This window comes from Rhinopithecus bieti, unplaced genomic scaffold (genome assembly GCF_001698545.2).
Source record: "Rhinopithecus bieti isolate Rb0 unplaced genomic scaffold, ASM169854v2 scaffold_2888, whole genome shotgun sequence".
Taxonomy (NCBI): Eukaryota; Metazoa; Chordata; class Mammalia; order Primates; family Cercopithecidae; genus Rhinopithecus; species Rhinopithecus bieti.
The window spans coordinates 2,650,655-2,670,691 of NW_016804209.1; the positions used below are offsets into that span (position 1 = coordinate 2,650,655).

The following is a 20,037-nucleotide window of genomic DNA, read 5'->3' on the forward strand; positions in this document are numbered from 1 at the left end:
ACTGAAGCTTGTGCATTTGTCACGTATTTCTCGTGTTATGGTTTTCATCTCTATCAGTTCTTTTAAGGTCTTCTCTGCATTAATTATTCTAGTTATCCATTCATCCATTCTTTTTTCAAGGTGTTTAGTTTCTTTGCGCTGGTTACGTCGTTCCTCCTTTAGCTCTGAGAAGTTTGATCGATTGAAGTCTTCTCTCGACTTGTCAAAGTCATTCTCCATCCAGCATTGTTCCATTGCTGGCGATGAGCTGCATTCCTTTGGAGGGGGGGATGCGCTCTGATTTTTTGAATTTCCAGCTTTTCTGCACTGCTTTTTCCCCATCTTTGTGGTTTTATCTGCCTTTGGTCTTTGATGATGGTGATGTACTGATGGGTTTTTGGTGTGGGTGTCCTTTCTGTTTGTTAGTTTTCCTTCTAACAGTTAGGACCCTCAGCTGTAGGTCTATTGGAGTTCGCTTGAGGTCTACTCCAGACCCTGTTTGCCTGAGTGTCAGCAGCAGAGGCTGCAGAAGATAGAATATGGCTGAACAGTGAGTGTTGCTGTCTGATTGTTGCCCTGGAAGCTTCATCTCAGGGGTGTACCCTGGCGTGTGAGGTGTGAGGTGTCAGTCTGCACCTAGTGGGGGATGTCTCCCAGTTAGGCTACTCAGGGGTCAGGGACCCACTTGAGCAGGCAGTCTGTCCGTTCTCAGATCTCAACCTCTGTGCTGGGAGATCCACTGCTGTCTTCAAAGCTGTCAGACAGGGGCATTTACCTCTGCCAAGGTTTCTGCTGCTTTTTGTTTAGCTATGCCCTGTCCCCAGAGGAGGAGTCTACAGAGGCAGGCCCGCCTCCTTGAGCTGTGGTGGGCTCCACCCAATTTGAGCTTCCCAGTGGCTTTGTTTACCTACTTAAACCTCAGCAATGGCAGGTGCCCCTCCCCCAGCCTCACTGTCGCCTAGCAGTTAGATCTCAGACTGCTGTGCTAGCAATGAGGGAGGCTCCGTGGGCGTGGGATCCTCTGGGCCAGGTGTGGTATATAATCTCCTGGTGTGCCGTTTGTTAAGACCCTTGGTAAAGCGCAGTACTCTGGTGGGAGTTACCCGCTTTTCCAGGTGTTGTGTGTCTCAATTTCCTTTGGCTAGGAAAAAGAATTCACTTATCCCTTGCGCTTCCCAGGTGAGGCGATGCCTCGCCCTGCTTCAGCTGTCACTGGTTGGGCTGCACCCACAGACCAGGGCCAACTGTCCGACATGCCCTAGTGAGATGAATCCCGTACCTCAATTAAAAATGCAGAAATCACCCGTCTTCTGTGTTGCTCACACTGGGAGCTGGAGGCTGGAGCTGTTCCTATTCCGAGACATTTTAAGAATATTGATTTTTCCAATCCATGAACATGGAATATCTTTCCATTTTTGTCTTTTAAATTTCTTTCATCAGTGTTTTATAGTTTTCATTGTAGAGATCTTTCACTTATTTGGTTAATTCTTAGATATTTAATTTTATTTGTGTCTGTTGTAAATGAGATTACTGTTGGCATATGGAAATGCTACTGATTTTTGTGTGTTGACTTTATGTGCTGCAACTTTACTGAATTTGTTGATCAGTTCTAATAGTATTCTTGTGGAGTCTTTAGGCTTTTCCAAGTATAAGATTATATATATCATAAACAAACAAGGATAATCTGATTCTTCCTTTCCAATTTGGATTCCCTTTATTTCTTTCTCTTGTCTGATTACTCTAGCTAGGACTTGCAGGACTGTGTTGAATAACAGTGGTGAAAGTGGGCATCCCTATTGTGTTCCAGATCATAAAGGAATGGGTTTTAGTTTTTATCCATTTTGTATGATACTAGCTGTGGGTCTGTTGTATATGGCTTCTAGTATGTTGAGGTATGTTTCTTCTATATCCAGTTTTTTGAGGGCTTTTATCAGGAAAGGATGTTGAATTTTATCAAATGATTATTCAGCATCAGTTAAAATGATCATATGGGTTTTGTCCTTCATTCTGTTGACAAGATATATTACATTGATTAACTATGTTGAACCATCCTTGCATCCCTGGGATAAATCCCACGTGGTCATGATGGATCGTCTTTTTAATGTGTTGTTGAATTCCGAGGTATTGGTTGTAATGTCTCCTTTTTCATCTCTGATATTATTTGGGTTTTTTATCTTTTATTTCTTAGTCTGGTTAATGGTTTGCCAATTTTATGTATCTTTTAAAATACCAACTTTTTGTTTCGTTGTTCTTTTGTGTTTTATTTCAATTTCATTTATTTCTGCTTTGATCTTTATTATTTCTTCTATTTTGGGTTTGGTTTGCTCAGGTTTTTCTTGTTTTTTAACATGCATTATTGTTTTCATGTCTGTTACATATATTCTTTTGGATTTGAGGTTACCATGAGGATAGCAAATACTGTCTTATAACCCAGTATTTTAAACTGATGATAACACTGACTGCATAACAAACAAGCTAACAAAATGAAAACTCATGTAAATGTTAACTTTGTACCTCTGCTTTTTAACTTCTTGTTGTTTCTCTTTATATCTTATTGTACTATGTCTTGAAAAGTTGTTGTACTATTTTTGATTGGTTTTATATTGATAATATATATTTTATATTGATATATGTGTATTTGATTTTATATTGATCATCATTTTGTCTTTCCACTTAAGAGTAGTTTACACACCACAATTACAGTGTTATAATATTCTGTGTACTTGCTGTTACCGGTGAGTTTTGTACCTTCACATGATATCTTATTGCTCATTAATGTCTTCTTTTAGATGGAAAGAAGGTATTTAATATTTAGTATTTCTTGTCAGACAAGTCTGGTGTTGATGAAATCCCTCAGCTTTTGTCTGGGAAGGTATTTCTCCTTCATGTTTGAAGGATATTTTTTCTGGATATAGTATTCTAGGGTAAAAGTTTTCTTCCTTCAGCAATTGAAATATGTCGTGACACTGTCTCCTGACCTGTAAGGATTCTAGTGACAAGTCTACTGTCAGATATAGTGGAACCCTGTTATATGTCGTTTGTTTCTTTTCTCTTGCAGCTTTTAAGGACCTTTATCCTTGATGTTTGGGAGTTTGATTATTAAATGCCATGAGATAGTCTTATTTGAATTAAACTATCTTGGTTTTCTGTAACCTTCTTGTACTTGAACGTTGTTAAGCTTTCTACCTCTGTCTCTCTCTACCCCTCTTTAAGGCCAGTAACTTAGATTTGTCCTATTGAGGTTATTTTCCATATCCTGTAGGTGTGCTTTATTGTTTTTTATTTTTTTTCTTTTGTCTCCTCAAATTGTGTTTTCAAAGAGCCTATCTTCAAGCTAATTATTTAGCTTGATCAATTCTATTAAGAGATTGCTGCATTCTTTAGTATGTCAGTTGCGTTTTTCAGCTCTAGAATTTCTGCTTGATTCTTTTAAATTATTTCAATCTGTTTATTAAACTTATCTATGAATACAGAATTCTGAATTCCCAGTCAGGTGCTATGGCTCACATCTCTGATCCCAGCACTTTGGGAGGCCGAGGCGGATGATTACTTGAGGTCAGGAATTTGAGAGCAGCCTGTTCAACACAGTGAAACCCCGCCTCTACCACAACATACAAAAAAAAAAATAGCTGGACATGGTGGTGTGCACCTAATAATGATGGCTACTCAGGAAGCTGAGGCAGGAGAATCGCTTGAACCGGGGAGGTGGAGGTTGCAGTGAGCCAAGCTCATGCCGCTGCACTCTAGCCTGAAAAAAAAATTTTTTTTGAATTCCCTTCCTGTGTTATCTTGAATTTCTTTGAATTTCCTCAAAACAGCTATTTTGAATTCTCTGAAAGGTCACATCTCTCTGTTTCTCCAGGATTGGCCACTAGTGCCTTATTTGGTCCCTTTGTTGAGGTCATGATTTTCTGTATGACCTTGATGCTTGTGGATGTTTGTCGGTGTCTGGGCATTGAGAGTTAGATATTTTTTGTAGGCCTCACTGTCTGGGCTTGTTTGTGCCATTCTTCTTGGGAAAGCTTTCCAGGTATTCAAAGGGACTTGGGTCCCAAGCCCAAAAACACTGTGGTTTTTGCCGACTCGTAGAGGTGTACCACTTTGGTGATTTTGGATAAGATCCAGAATAATTCTCTGAATTACCAGGTGGAAACTTTTGTTCTCTTCCTTTATTTTTTCTCAAATAAATGGAATCTCTATTATGAAATGCCTGGAGCTGGAGATGGGGTGATGGAGGCACCTCTTTGGTGACTACCCCTGGGACTATGCTGGGTCATACCTAAAGCCAGCACAGCACAGCACTGGGGCTTGCCCAAGACCCTCTGTAACCGCTACCTGGCTACCGCCTAAATTCACTCAAGGCCCTCGGGCTCCTACCATTAGCAGGTGGGGAAGCCAGCCGGGTTTGTGTCTTTCCCTTCAGGGCAGTGAGTTCCCCCAGGTCCCCTTCGGGTCCACAGATACCATCCTTGAGCTTAGACATCTACCTGGTATTCTGTCCTGCTGTGGCTAAGCTGGCCTTAAAGCCACAAGACAAAGTCCTTTCCACTCTTACCTCTGCTTTCCATAGGCAGAGGAGCCTCTCCTGGTGGCTGCCACCACCACTACCGGCCCATGAGTTCTGCTAACATTCTTTTAAAGCCCAAGGGCTTTTTAGTCAGCTTGTGGTGAATGCTGCCAGGCCTGGGACTCACCCTTCAGGGCATTGGGCTCTCCTCTGGCCCAGGGCAGGTGCCAAGTTCTTGAATTGTGGATCCCAAGATCCTGCTTGGTGCTCTACCCCACTGTGATTGCACTGGTACGTAAGGTGCCAAAGTCCCCTTTTTCCTCTTTTTCTCAAGCAGAAGGAATCTTTCACCATAGCCACCACAGCTCAGTATACATTGGGCCTCACCTGAAGCCAGATCATCTCTGAGTCTCACCCAAGGCCCGTGGCATACTACATGGGTATCACTGTCAGTTATTCAAGGTCCAAAGCCTCTTTAGTCAGCAGGTTAAGATTAAGCCTTCCAGGACTGGGTCCTTCCCTTTAAGGCAGTGGATTTCCTTTTGGGCCAATGTCTAAAATGTCATCTTGGAGCTAGGGCCTGGAATGGGGACCTCACCACTCTGCCTCTGTCCTGCTGTAGCTGGAGCTGACCTGGTATGCAAGATGCAACACAAAGTCCTTTTTATACCTTGCTCTCGTCTCCTCAAGCAGAAGGAGTCACTTGCACTGCTGCAGTTAGTGCTGCCTGGGGTTGGGGGAGGGGTGGCGTCAGCAATTCAAGACAGTCTTTCCTACCCTCTTCAGTGCCCCTTTCAGCAGTACGAAGTTAAAAGCAGGTACCATCATTGCTTACCTGGTTTTTATTCTTATAATGGTGCTTTTTTTGGTGTGTAGTTGTTAAAATTTGGTGTTTTCAAAAGGGGAAGATGATTGGTAGAGGCTTCTGTTCTGCCATCTTGCTCCGCCCCTGTCTTTTTTTTTTTTTAGTGGTTCCACAACATTCATTCCAAAATATTTATAAAATGCCTACTTAATGCCAGGTTTGGCAGACCTAGCAGTGAACAAGGCCTTTGCTCTCATGGAGCTTGCATGCTAGAGTGGGAATACAGACTGAGGTAACATAAGTAAATACAAGACATTTCAGTAACTGTATATCAGGTAATGATATGGGCCACGCACATAATTAAAATTTGGCAATATGATGGTATCTGTTTTCTATTGGATGATCAGGGGATGCTTCTAATGAGGGAACATTTAAGCAGAGACATGACTAAGGAGCCAGTGTAAACCGGGATCATTCCAGACAGAGTGCAATGGCCTTAAGGTAGGAATTAGCTTCACATGTTGAAGGAAGTAAAGGGAAAGCCTATATGGTTGGAGGATATTTGTATGAGACTAAGTTGAAAGGGAGGCAAGGGCTAATTGTGTAAAATATTACAGGCCATGATTAGAAGTTTGGACTTTGTTCAAAGTTTGAAGGGAAACTCCTAGAAGGTTTTAAGCATGAGAGAAACTAAGTCTGCTTTGTTTTTAGAAAATTGATTATAAGGGGGTCAGGAGTGCAGTGAGACCAGAAGAGAAATGATAGCGGCTTAGATATGGGTGGTGTAAAGAAATACATAATTGGGATATAGTTAGGAAATCAGTAGGTCCTACTGATGGTTAGCATGTCGAGAGATAGAGAAAACTGGGAGGAAATACGATTTACTGAAATGAAGAAGGCTTGGGAGAAGGGGGAGATGAACAGTTCTTTTTTGGTGGAGGGGCAGTGGTTTGAAACAGAGGCTCACTCTATCACCCAGGCTGGAATGCAGTGGCGCGATCTCGGCTCATTGCAACCTCTGCCTCCTTGGTTTAAGTGATTCTCCTGCCTCAGCCTCCCAAGTAGCAGGGACTACAGGTGCGCGCCACCATGCCCGCCTTATTTTTGTATTTTTAGTGGAGATGGTGTTTCCCTATGTTGACCACGCTGGCCTTGAACTTCTGACCTCAAGTGATGCACCCGCCTGGGCCTCCCAAAGTGCTGGGATTATAGGCTGGAGCCACTGTGCCAGCCCAGAGTTTTATTTTGGACTTTAAAATTGAACTGTCTTGGCCGGGCGCGGTGGCTCAAGCCTGTAATCCCAGCACTTTGGGAGGCCGAGATGGGCGGATCACGAGGTCAGGAGATCGAGACCATCCTGGCTAACACGGTGAAACCCCGTCTCTACTAAAAAATAAAAAAAAAAAAGCCGGGCGAGGTGGCGGGCGCCTGTAGTCCCAGCTACTCCGGAGGCTGAGGCAGGAGAATGGCGTAAACCCAGGAGGCGGAGCTTGCAGTGAGCTGAGATCCGGCCACTGCAGTCCAGCCGGGCGACAGAGCGAGACTCTGTCTCAAAAAAAATAAAAAAATAAAAAATAAAATTGAACTATCTTTTAGACAACCATAGAGCAGTCAAGTAGTCATTTGGTTACTCATCGAATTCCAGGCACAGCTGGAGATAGACATAAGGTAGTTTATAGCATGTAGGTGCTGCCTAAAGCCAGGTCATTTGATGTGAGAATAGACAGGGGCCTTCAACTGGGATGTGGGACCAGGTGATTCAGCATTTGTAAGTTGTACAAAAGCAGAGCCAGAGTTGACCAAGAAGGACTGCAAGGAGTTAGTTATGTTGATGGCTACTATGAGGTCAAGTAGTCATAGAATACAATTTTCTATTAATTAATTTTTCAGTCCCTATTGTTAAATATTTGTGTTTATTCTGGTTTCTTTTCCACTATTATAAACACTTCTTCAATGATCGAGGATAATCTGTTTACTTTTGTTTCTTTAGAAACAATTTTAGACATAAAATTTTAGTTCAAAGGTCATAAACATTTTTAAAGCTTTTGAGACATATTAAATTCTCCTTCAGAGAAACTAACCAGTTTATATTTCCATCAACATTGAAAGTATCAGACTGGTAAGCAGCACTATTAATTTTTTTAATAACATTGATCAGGGCAGATGGAGACATGTGCAATAAATGGAATAGGAAGACAGGACTTCTTTCTGAGATGGCACTCATTACATTCTAATTTACAATGGAAATTTTAACAATTAGAAGTGAAAAGTAATTGTTTTCTTTTCATCCAGATATGGTAAGCTACAAAATACATTGTCACTGGGCTAGTTTCTTATAACGTACTCCTGCTTCTCTTGGTAAGACATGTACCCCAGAGAATTGCTTTCAGTGTGCTTATATTTCTTCCCTCAGCAGAAGTAATTGCTTTTTTTGAAATGTTTTAAGAGAAGAGAGATCTTTGAGAAAGCACCTGTAGAAACTGCTTTCTCTGAAGATACAGCAGAGTATCTGACTTTACAACTGAGAGGAAAAAGTCAGCTGATAGTGTCCAGATTATTCCATCTAAAAACAGAAACACTTAGCCTTTTTCTGGGCAATTGCAACAGTTCCTAAATGGCCTTACTGTCCTTTTGCTGCTGCTTCTAACCTTTCAACCCTCCTAGTAGAGTTGTTAGCACTTCTAAGGCCTTGGCACTTGCTAATACCTCTACCTGGATTGCTCTTCCTTCAGACACCTACCTACATGGCTTGTTCTCTTGAACTCCTGAAGTGTTTGGTCAAATGTCAACTGTTGCTGAGTAAACCTCTCCCTTATCCTTTACCTGCTTTCCTTTACCTCCATAGTGCTTGCACACCACCTTTCACCTATGTAATATTTGTCTGCCTCTCCATACTAAAATATAAGATCCATGACGTCTGAGATGTTGATCTCTTTTGGTCACTGTCCGAAAATAATAATTGCATATCGTAGACACTCAGTAAACATTAATGAATAAATAAATGACTGGACTCTTCAACCCTCAGCTGTAGTTGAGCTCTTTAGACTCTGTAAGTGTGAAAACAGCTGACCCATAGGATAAAGACCAGGTTCATTATCACTCACAAAACCTTTTACAGCATGGTCTGGTCTCTTAAACCTTGTGTCCCACTTGACATTATTGAAAAAGGCACATCGCCCACATTGTGTCCCTTACCAAGAATGACCTTCTCCTCTTCCTCTGTCAGTTTCTCCTGTTTTTCAGGAGCCAGCGCAAATGTTGTTGCATGTGTTTACGGGCAGAATTCCTTCCTCTCTTCACTGTTCCTGAGATACTGGGTTCATGCTTTCATTATAGCACTTATGACAAAGGATCATAATTACTTGTATCTCCTCCCTAGAATAGTATCTCATAGTACCTACAGCCAAGAAGTACTTAAGATACTGGATAAAAAGAATTTGAGGGATAAGGCATAAATATATCAGTTTTATGAACTGTTCTGTGAATTTATTTCCTGTTACTTATAAATCTATGAATATATTTACCTTCCATAAAAGAATATACTTATAAATTTTAAGAATGTATATTTTTTAAATAGATTTTATCTCAGAGTTTGAAACCATTGCCTCAAGTGAATTGATTTAAATTTTCTCGGTTGTTCCTTGCTTTCATCTTAGGCCTAAATTTTAGCATTAATAGTATAATAAATACTTGTAAACATGTCTTTTAAAAACTAAATTAGGTATAATTGTAGTAATATTTATTTGATATATACAGTTATTTTATAAGGGTAAAAAAACTGATTTATCTTTATGCTTAGGGAGTATAGCCTTCAGTTAAGAAATTGTTTTTACTATTTTGTGTCTGATTTGATGGAAAAATTATGTAAGTTACATATTATGTGCTCAGAAACTGTTATACAATAAAATACTTAATACTTGAGCAAAATAGAAATCACCTTGATTTTCTGAAATGTTTTAAAAGTCTTGAATTTAAAAGCATTACTTTTAAAAGTGATTTTTCTTAAATGTCTAAGATGTTAGGAAATTAATGATATTTTAGCTGGCTAAATTGGCTAGCGACACTCATTTAATAGGTTTTCCACTTGACCTTTTAAGCGCTACTGGCATTTCTAGAGTTACCTAAATTACAAGACTTACCTTGTTACCTTGTTTAAAATCTAAATTGTTCTTCCTCACTTTACCTGGATAGCCCTGATTTAAGTGATTTCGTTTCATGAGGAAATGAAATAATAATTAATTTAGCATTTCAAAAAGTTTCTGAGGCCAGTGAACAGAGTAGAACTAATAATCTGATTTTAACTATTTATGATGTCTCATTTCACTTCAAATCTTGACTTTTTTTGTAGGACTGTAGAACTTCTTTGTTAATTATGCCCAGGCAGCATTATACCCAGTCACCTGTGTTAGACTTCTTGACTCTCTTTATGCCATTACTAGTGAGTCAAAAATGTATTCTTCTCCTTAGGGTCATCAGTTTCACTTCACTTTCTTCTTTCCAGTAGCATAACCTAAATTCATGTTCTTACCTTTTGCTTAGACTGCTTGTCGTAATAGGCATGAAGTAGGCATGAAGTGCATTTTTACTAAGCCATATCCTACCCAAACTCCTTAGTCTTCAAGCGGCTTCACCGCTGGATCTGGTGTGCTTTCCCGCTCTAGCTACTCTCCATCTAGGTATATTCACTTCACATTATTCGGCATTTCCTGTATCTACTTTTAGTTTTTCACATATTAGCCGTTTGTACAAGTTGTCTTATCTATCCAAGATGTAAAATACTTTCACTCTTTTCTGCCTGGCTGAAATATTTCTTCAAAAGTATTTGTTGTTGTCTCCAATATGCTCCTACAGCTCCTTAGAGCACCTGGTGGGTGCTTTTAAAAAATACTTATTTATTCAGTAAGTAATGTCTCCTGTGAGCCACTGTATTTTGTGATAAATGAGAATCCCTGCAGTTAAAAAAGTGTTATCTACCAGACAGCACAGAGCTTATAGTGATTATTTATGTACATATCTGACTCCTGCACTAGTATTTGACTCTCTGAAGAGAGGCACAGTTTTTTTTTTGTTGTTGTTTTTTTTTAAGTCACCTGTCTTGACACACACATTATTTTAAATGAGCTTAAGTTTGAGAAGGGACCTTGAACATCATCTAGTTTGGCTCCCTTATTTTGTCAGTTTTATGGGGTGGGGAGAAAACTGAACTGAGAAAGGTTATAGGATTTGCTTAAATGGATTTAGAAGAAGAAGGATTAGAACCTTGAGATTACTTGATATGGATGATTTATGGGGTTGACCTCAGAAACTTCACCGTGATTCGTATTATTTTGTAGCTCACAACCTGCTTCTTAAAGAAGTTTAAGAAGAGACACTTGACTGAAGTGATTTGTTAAGAAAGTACCAAGGGGGTGATGTTAACCTTCAAGACATTTCAGAATGTCGAAAGATATTTTTAGTTGTCGAAGTGGTGTAGGGAGGAGGTGTTACTGGCATCTAGTGGGTAGAGGCCAGGATGATGCTAAATATCCTGCAATGCACAGGATGTCAATAATGCGAAGGTTGAGAAACCGTGAGTTAGAAAATAGGGAATTGGGTAGAAGGTGAGTATGCTTGTAAGAGTATTTGAAATTAACTGAGAACAGAAAGATTGGCAAAATGGAAGCTGTAGCATGAATAGTTCTCCTTAAGGTATAGAAAGGTACAGAAAGGAAGTAGTGAAAAGTACTGGATCAGCCAGTTCTTTTACTGGCTATCATCTGCTTTCATGGGTCAAAATTGCCAAACCCCTCAATGTGTATGAATAAAGTAGGAGTTTGGCTTTTCTTATGAATGAATATTTCTAAATGGGTATCTGAAAATTGAGGAGCATCTGTGCAAGAAAATTAAAAATTAACATTTTATATTATATGGATTGATTTTCTTTTTTTAAACAATAGGTAAGTTTATATTCTAACCAACTAGGATTTTTCTCAGGAGCACATGGATGAAGTATGCTCCTCGCAGCTTTTAACTTCAGTAAGGCGCATGGTTTTGACCCTTACCCAGCAAAATGATGAGAGCAAAGAATTTGTAAAGTTCTTTCATAAACAACTTGGAAGTATATTACAGGTAAGAGTTTATACTTGTGTGATTTAGCAGTATATGTGGTAAGGTTTTTTTTTGGGGCGGGGGCGCAGTGAGGCATTTTCTTGCATTGTACAATTTATGCAGGTGGACATCCATTCTAGCATCCATTTGGGATGATGTTTTAATATTTTTTAGGTTGTCACTTGGTTAAAATAATATTGTATTATTAGGCCCTGTTTGTATCTTCATTTAATTTGGTCATGTCTAAGGCATATCTCTTACAAGCTTTTATTGGTTTGGTTTATCTTCTCAATGAAAACGTTTTTAGTTTGAAATGTTTAGAAAGTATTCTGTGACTGTTTCTAAAATAATTGGCTAAAGTAATTTGACTAATCTGGGAAATTTCGGAAGCCAGAGACCAGCTAGTTGTAGAGACATTTTAGGCTGTATCAGTACGCTTAAATTATAGTAAGTCAGTAACTGGGGGAGAATTTGCCTACTAGGAGACCTTTAGCAGTGTCTGCAGACATTTTGTTTATCACAGCAAGTAGTGTGAAGAAGGTAGGGAGGGCTGAGAGGACAGGTACTGGCAACTAATGGGTAGAGACCAGGAAGAATCTTGATAAACATTTGACAGTACACGGGACAGTCCCCCACAACAAAGTATTATCTGGTCCTAAATGTCAGTAGGGCCAAGGTTGAGAAATCCCATGTTAGTGTTAATAAAATTACCTTGTTTATTCCTTATGACAAACATCTTTATGTTTACCTGAGTATTTTCCCATTGAGACAGTTCAGTGATATGTATTTTTACTCTACATTAGGTGACACATTTTTCTTTTCGTCTTTATTACAAAATTTTCTAATGAAACTTTGCCTTGTTTCTTATTTCTGTGTTTAAACTGGTTTTAGATAATCGGTATTAACTTTTTCCTTGGGCTTGATGCAAATTTATATCGCTGTAATTTTCCATTTTGTTAGTATTAAGACTAAAGTATAAATTGTCCTGGCCCCATTGGTACTAATTAGTAATTAGTACTAATAGATAATTTTTAAGGACTATAAGACATCAGTGGTGGTGTGCATTGTAGGAAACTATTTTAGAATAACACTAAAAGATAAATAATCATTCAAATATTTTTTATCAAGATCCACGTAGCCCTTCCTCAGTTTTGCCTTGTGATAATTGTGGGTAGATCCCAAAGCATTAATTTGGAAATAAGATTTTTTTCTCAGTCTGAGGTTTGACTGCTTTTCTTTCATCCCATTCTTGATTTTTCCACAAGAGGACATACGTAAAGAATAAAAGTTAATTTATATTTAATATTGCCCAGAGTCTTGAAAATTTTATGAGCTAGAGCTTAAATTACCATCTTCTACATTTTTCCTTCTGAAACCCGTTCAGGATTTTTTTTCCCACAAAGCACCCAGCATATGTACGTTTTTACCATAATTGTACTAGATAAGATAGTCTTTTGGTGGGAGAGAGGGTTAGGCATTGAACATCATAGTTGTTTGCCTGTTTGCTAAATAGTGTAGTCCATATTTTAGAAAGAAAAGAGGAGTGGTTTTACTAAAAATGTCTAGAGTATACTTATTTGAAGATTCTCAACCTAAAATAATCAAAAGGGTCAGAATCTACTTTAAAGAGACTTGATTCGGCCGGGCGCGGTGGCTCAAGCCTGTAATCCCAGCACTTTGGGAGGCCGAGACGGGCGGATCACGAGGTCAGGAGATCGAGACCATCCTGGCTAACACGGTGAAACCCCGTCTCTACTAAAAAATACAAAAAACTAGCCAGGCGAGATGGCGGGCACCTGTAGTCCCAGCTACTCGGGAGGCTGAGGCGGGAGAATGGCGTGAACCCGGAAGGCAGAGCTTGCAGTGAGCTGAGATCTGGCCACTGCACTCCAGCCCGGGCAACAGAGCGAGACTCCACCTCAAAAAAAAAAAAAAAGAGACTTGATTCAAGCTCAGTGTGTGAGGGATATCTGCCTGGGAAGCACAGATTCCAAAGAATAGACATATTCCAAAGAATAGACATCAGAAGTTTGGGATCATTTATATCAGGGGTCCCCAACCCCCAGGCTGGTGAGCAGCAGGCGAGTGAGCAAAGCTTCGTCTGTATTTACAGTTGCCCCTTATGGCTCTCATTACCGCCTGAGCTCCACCTCCTGTCAGATCAGCAGCAGCATTAGATTCTCATAGGAGAGTGAACCCTTCTGTGAACTGCACATGTGAGGGATCTAGGTTACATGCTCCTTATGGGAATCTAATTCCTGACCTGTCACTGTCTCCCATCATCCCCAGATGAGACCATCTAGTTGCAGGAAAATAAGCTCAGGGCTCCCACTGATTCTACATTATGGTGAGTTGTATAGTTATTTCACTATATGTTACAATGTAATAAAGGGCATAATCAATGTAATGTGCTTGAATCATTCCAAAACCTTCCCCCAACCTATCTATGTTTGAGGGAAGCATTGTCTTCTGTGAAACCAGGTCCTGGTGCCAGAAAGGTTGGGGACTGCTAATTTATCTGGAGAGAGTTTAGGGAAGCTTAACAGAATTTCAGCATCTTTCTATATAAGGCTAAATGCATAGTAAAGGAGGCAGTTAATCTGTAACAAAGATCAGTGGTTAGAAGGCAGGAGGTCTGGTCTCTGATGTCTTCTAGTCATTTACAGAACAAGAACAATGAGGAAGAGAGTTAATGTATTGTGTAAGAAGGAGAAATCACTAACGTTCAAGTTGCCAGGGCTTAACTTCCTCCTTGACATAAATGTAGAGGGTCTTGAAATCTTGTTTTCTTTTACATGATCCTGTATATCAACTTGAATAGAACTTAAGTTTACTTTTGAAGAAAAATTTAAATTAGAATGGTTGGCTTAAGTAAAGAAGGAAACTTTAAAAGTATACTAATGGTACATTTAGAGGTGGAAGATTTTGTCTTTTCCTTTTATAGCACTTACACATATACTACAGCAATAAATAGTATCTCCTGTACTGTCAGGGAGCTTTCTGGTATCAGAAATCCCTGTCTGAATACATTTGTGCCCAGCAGTTACATCAAATAGTGACTAAATATAGATGACCATATATGTCCTTCCCTTGTATATACTCTTTAAGCAGGACTAACAACATTCCTACTTAGTAATATAGCAGTATTCTTTACTAATACTAACCTATCTTTCCATAGTAATCATAAACATTAGTTTTAAGTTTTTCAGTACTTAAAAGTAATACTATTCTATAATTGAAGTTCACTATCTTTAAATTATTTGGTTTATGTTTAAATAGGATTCACTGGCAAAATTTGCTGGCAGAAAACTGAAAGACTGTGGAGAAGATCTTCTTGTAGAGATATCTGAAGTGTTGTTCAATGAATTGGCTTTCTTTAAGCTTATGCAAGATTTGGATAATAATAGTATAACTGTTAAACAGAGATGCAAAAGGAAAATAGAAGCAGCTGGAGTGATACAGTCTTACGCCAAAGAGGTAAATAACATTCATTTTGATTTTAGGATAATTGGCACATAAATACACTTCTTAATCATTATTATTAACTAAAATCACATTTTACCTCAGCAAAAGTAGTTGTTTTTTGTAATACCAATTAATCACATTATAAGTCATTACATATGCTAGTCACTTGTGGAATCTGAGGAGTAACAGCAGTTGCTCAAGGTCAGGAATGCGGACAGAAATTAATGTTAAATGTACATTGTCAGATAATTGTCAGATAACCAGTTCACATTACTGTCCTGTATTCGGGTCTCAAAAGAGGAGAGAAGGACTGGGATCTGGTCCTGGGCCAGAGCCAGCTGCCTGCCATGGCTGTTATCAATCCCTGTAGTTTCTTGGAGAATATGCATTATCCAGAGGTCACTCCCAGTTAACACAAATGCTTATTAGTTAGTGCTTTGGTTTTACATCCCTGTAGTTTGTTCTGCCTTATCAAATTAATTTTGATCATGTGAGATTGGATGACTGTTCTGCCTCAACTTGAGGCATACCAGGAAGCCTTTTCCCTAGTTTTCCTGACCCTCTTTTATGAGAAGGAAACAAGCCAAGACCCAAATAGAAAGAGACGGCTCTTCTTCCTTACAATCTAAAGTAGATGAAATCAAGCTATCCATTTCACACTTTACATGATATTTATTTTCTGGATATAAATAAATTTTAGACATTACTAAGAGCTTGAAGAAAATAAAAGCATGATACTGTAATAAATGATTAGAAAGTAATACAGGACAGGCTGAGGTCTATAATCCCAGTGTTCTATAATCCCAGTACTAGACATGAGAACTGCTAAATATGTAAGTATGTATCTAAGTATATTGCTAAATTCTGTGTAATTGATTTGTTTTAAAGGCCAAAAGGATTCTTGAAGATCATGGCTCACCTGCTGGAGAGATTGATGATGAAGACAAAGTATGTGCTAATTAATTTTTGCCTAAAAATATGACCGGGTACGGTGTCTCATGCCTGTAATCCCAGCACTTTGGGAGGCCAAGGCGGGTGGATCACGAGGTCAGGAGTTCCAGACCAGGCTGGCCAACATGGTTAAACCCCGTCCCTACTAAAAATACAAAAATTAGCCAGATGTAGTGGTGCGCACCGGTAGTCGCAGCTACTCAGGAGGCTGAGGCAGGAGAATTGCTTGAACCCAGGAGGTAGACGTGGTATTGAGCCGAGATCATGCCACTGCATTCCAGCCTGGGCAACAGAGTAAGAGACTCTGCCTCAAAAGAAAAAAAAAAAGCCTAAAATAATGCTTTTGAAACAATATAAAATTATTTTAACAGCTTTTACCTTAATGTTTGAAAGCAGACTGTATCATCAAATGACCTTTTTTCTGACAGATTTTTTTGTTTTAAAAATAAAACTAGACTATTAAAAATGGTTCTTTGTGTTTTTTATTAGATAATCATCATTATTAATATGATAGACTTACTATATAGCTTTTACACATGTACTTTAAGGAATTAATTACTCAAATGTATTTGTGTCTAGGACAAGGATGAAACTGAAACAGTTAAGCAGACTCAAACATCTGAGGTGTATGATGGTCCCAAAAATATAAGATCTGATATTTCTGATCAAGAGGAAGATGAAGAAAGTGAAGGATGTCCAGTGTCTATTAGTAAGTTTAAAGGCTCTGTACTGTCTTTATATTTTAGTTTTTTGTAGGTCATTTATTGGAACAGTTTGGTGGAGTGTAACAAGTATAGAATTAAGTGTCAAAGAACTCTGATTTTGAATTTCACTGTGAACCTGAATTATCCGGCCTTTCTGCACTGTATGTTTTCTAATACATACTGTTTGAAGATTTCAGATATTGTATATAAAGCATCTGTGCCATGCAGGAATGCAATAAATGGTAGCTGTTACTAAGATTATGTGCTGAAATCTACTAAAAATTGTGTATTAATCAACTTAGATTTGTCTAAAGCTGAAACTCAGGCTTTAACTAATTATGGAAGTGGAGAAGATGAAAATGAGGAAGAAGAAATGGAAGAATTTGAGGAAGGCCCCGTGGATGTCCAGACTTCCCTTCAGGCTAACACTGAAGCTACCGAAGAAAATGAACATGATGAACAGGTATTCCCATCAGCCTTATTTTAACTACTCAAAGTAGATCCTTCTAAATTTTCAGCTTTCATGAATGGAAGCCTGATTAATATGCTTATTAAAATCTGAAATACCAGGTTTTTTTTTATAATTGTTTTTTAGAGACAGGGTCTTGCTCAGTCTTCTGGGCTAGAGTGCAGTGGTGTAATTGTAGCTCACTGCTCATATCCTCAAACTCCTGAGCTCAAGCGATCCTCCCACCTCAGCCTCCCCCCAAAATTCTGGGATTACAGACGTGAGCCACCACACCCATCCAATAGTTTATACATTTTAAATTATACACTGTTTTTAGTGGTGTGATTAAATCTCACACTGGCCCATTCCTTCCTATTTGGGTTGTGAGTCATTCCATTGTCCAACATGTCTACACTGTGTGTACTACCTGCTTGTTAATCACTTAATAGCCATCTAGGGTAAGCAGATAGATTTGTAGTATCACAGTGTTCAAACAACCCTTATTAATGGCCCCAAAGCACAAGAGAATTGTTCTATTATTAGTTATTGTTAATCTCTCACTGTGCTCAATTTATAAATTAAACTTTATCATAGATAAGTCTGTATGGGGAAAAACAGTATAAATGGGGTTTGGTACTATCCACAGTTTTGGAACATACATTCTATGGATGAAGGGGTACTTTTTTATATGTTATTTTCCTCCCTAGTCTAGATCTTTTCCTCTGGAGTTTGACATTTTACTGTGATGTGCCTTATTGGGGTCTTTTTTCATTATTTGCAGTGGATACTCAGTGATTGTTTTCAACTTGGTAAATTTTTAAATTCTCTTTATTACTGCCACACCGTTTTCTCTTTTCTCTCCCTCTGTAATTAATATTATCAGGTACTATTAGTAGTCATGGATTAATCTTTTAATTTTCTCCTCTTTTCGTTATCTTTTGGTTTTACCTTGAGAGATTTTCTTTAACACTTGCATGAAATTATTTTGATCTCAGCTGTCATATTTTTAACTCTTAAACAGTTTTTTTTTTCTGATTATTACTTTTTTGTAGTGCCCTGTTATTTCACAGAAGCATTATCTTCTGTTTTCAATGTCTGCTGAACCTTGGTTGTTTATGTTAAATAATAATATACCAAAAAGCAAGTGAAGGCTCTTTTGGGCTTCACTGTAGGTAGGGCATTTGGGGAGACAGCCAGCATATTCCTAGAAACTTCTAAATGTCAGTATCTATTGGTCTTTTCTTTGAGATGGTTTAGATTCTCCAAATTAGGATTCTTCACTGTCCTCCTGCCTGGAGTGTATAAGCTTGGCTGCTGGTATTCTGAAGCTAGATTGGGAATGGGGCTGAGGTCCCACTGTTATACAGGCATGCACTAGGTTATTCTGTTTTCGGTATTCTATTTAAGTTGGTGCAGAAGTAATTGTGGTTTTGGTCGTTTTTTTCAATAGCAAAACCCATAATTACTTTTACACCAATCCGATACTTTACTGTGTCCTCATTTGTCTCTCCACCTCTACTCCCAGTAGCCCCAGGTTTGGGGCTCACTAGTTTAATTTGTCTAAAATATAATCTGCCATTTTCTGTTGAGGTTGAAGGAGAGAACCTACGTAGTCACATGTTCCTTAAACAGTTTTAAACGACTACTACCACCACCACTGTTTCATCACCAGCTCCTGCCCGAACATCATATGCCTTCCTTTCTAGATCTGTTACTTACAGTTAAGAGGTGAATCTCAATTTTTGTTTCCTCTCCCTGCTGAAGGCATTTAACTTTGTTCATCTTCCTCTCCTCACTTCCTCCTTCATTCCCTTTTTGGCTGCATTAAGTGTCTTTTAGAGTCTGAAAAAAAATGAACAATGCAGTCTGTTTATTTCAGCTGTATTATTTTGTGTGTGTGTGTTTTTTAAGAAGGAAACCCTTTAACTTAGCCATCTTGAAATCACAACCAAAGCCTCCTTGAGATAGTTTTAGAAGATACTTTTAAATTTGTTTGTATGAAGTTCTTGGTTGGACAAAAACTACACACTGGTAATCATCTCTTTTATAGTGACCATATATTTCAGGCCCTGCTATTAAAACATTTTTCCCTTTTAGATCCTACAACATGACTTTAAGAAGACAGCAGAAAGCAAAAATGTCCCACTGGAACAAGAAGCCAGTAGTAAAGGTAACAAATCTAAATAAGTCTTTGATTTTAAGGTAATTTCCTTTATTTGCTTAAAAGCTAAAAAAACAAAAAACAAAAAACAGAAAACACCAAATTCCTAGTTTGAAAGTACTTTGGACCTGATGTATATTTTTCTTCTCCCTATAAATCCGTTGTAGAAAACATAAGAATTTGTTTCTGTAAACAACAATAAAGAAAAGGTGACACATATTTACCTGCACAGACAAAAATTCTGTAAAGAGCATTTTTAGATACAAATATGGGAGATTTAAAAAAAATAGCCATTTGTAGGCCTTATTCCTGAAAGCCTTGATTTGTTAGAAATCCGGTGGATTTCAGGAATTTGATTCTTAAAATGGTCTCAGGTGATTTTGATCAACTAAATTTGGGAGCCATTGATAAGGAGCATTTGTAGTTGCCGTTTCTCTTTGGTCTTAAGCGTCTTGATTGTTCTTACTCATGCATGTTGTCTTTATTACTATAATAGAGAGTAAAAGTTAACATTTTTTGCATTACATTAATATTAAGACTTTCTTTTGATGACATAGATGACCAAGATAACTCTCCTGTGAAACCCTGTTACCTCAATATCTCGGAAGATGAGCAACCTTTAAATAGTGCTTCCCTTAGGGACTCACCTGCTACTGTTGATTCAACTCCAGAGCCTAACCCTTTGCCGTTACCTTTACCTGAAATGGAACCTTTAGTGCCTAGAGTCAAAGAAGTTAAATCTGCTCAGGAAACTCCTGAAAGCTCTCTGGCTGGAAGTCCTGATACTGAATCTCCAGTGTTAGTGAATGACTATGTACGTATCATTTCCATTTCCAAATATTTTTACTTTTCATTTCTGTGCGTATTTCTTCATTTTTCAGATTAACATTCTCAGCATGTAAACCATTTTGTGTTTAGGTTTAGAACATG

General features: G+C 38.5%; 1 protein-coding gene across 27 annotated transcripts in view; it reads left to right on the forward strand.

Annotated features, from left to right (window-relative positions):
- PCM1 (pericentriolar material 1) overlaps nt 1-20,037 on the forward strand; it is a 107,170-nt gene that overhangs the window by 75,147 nt on the left and 11,986 nt on the right. For 19 of the 27 annotated variants that reach the window (XM_017867231.1, XM_017867243.1, XM_017867244.1 and 16 more), the window contains 7 exons: nt 11,253-11,399; nt 14,658-14,855; nt 15,732-15,791; nt 16,374-16,503; nt 16,801-16,961; nt 19,044-19,116; nt 19,665-19,921. In XM_017867231.1, the coding sequence (XP_017722720.1) occupies nt 11,253-11,399; nt 14,658-14,855; nt 15,732-15,791; nt 16,374-16,503; nt 16,801-16,961; nt 19,044-19,116; nt 19,665-19,921 (1,026 nt within the window). The remainder of the gene's footprint in view (nt 1-11,252; nt 11,400-14,657; nt 14,856-15,731; nt 15,792-16,373; nt 16,504-16,800; nt 16,962-19,043; nt 19,117-19,664; nt 19,922-20,037) is intronic. The other 8 variants (XM_017867242.1, XM_017867246.1, XM_017867254.1 and 5 more) reach the window with 1 other exon arrangement.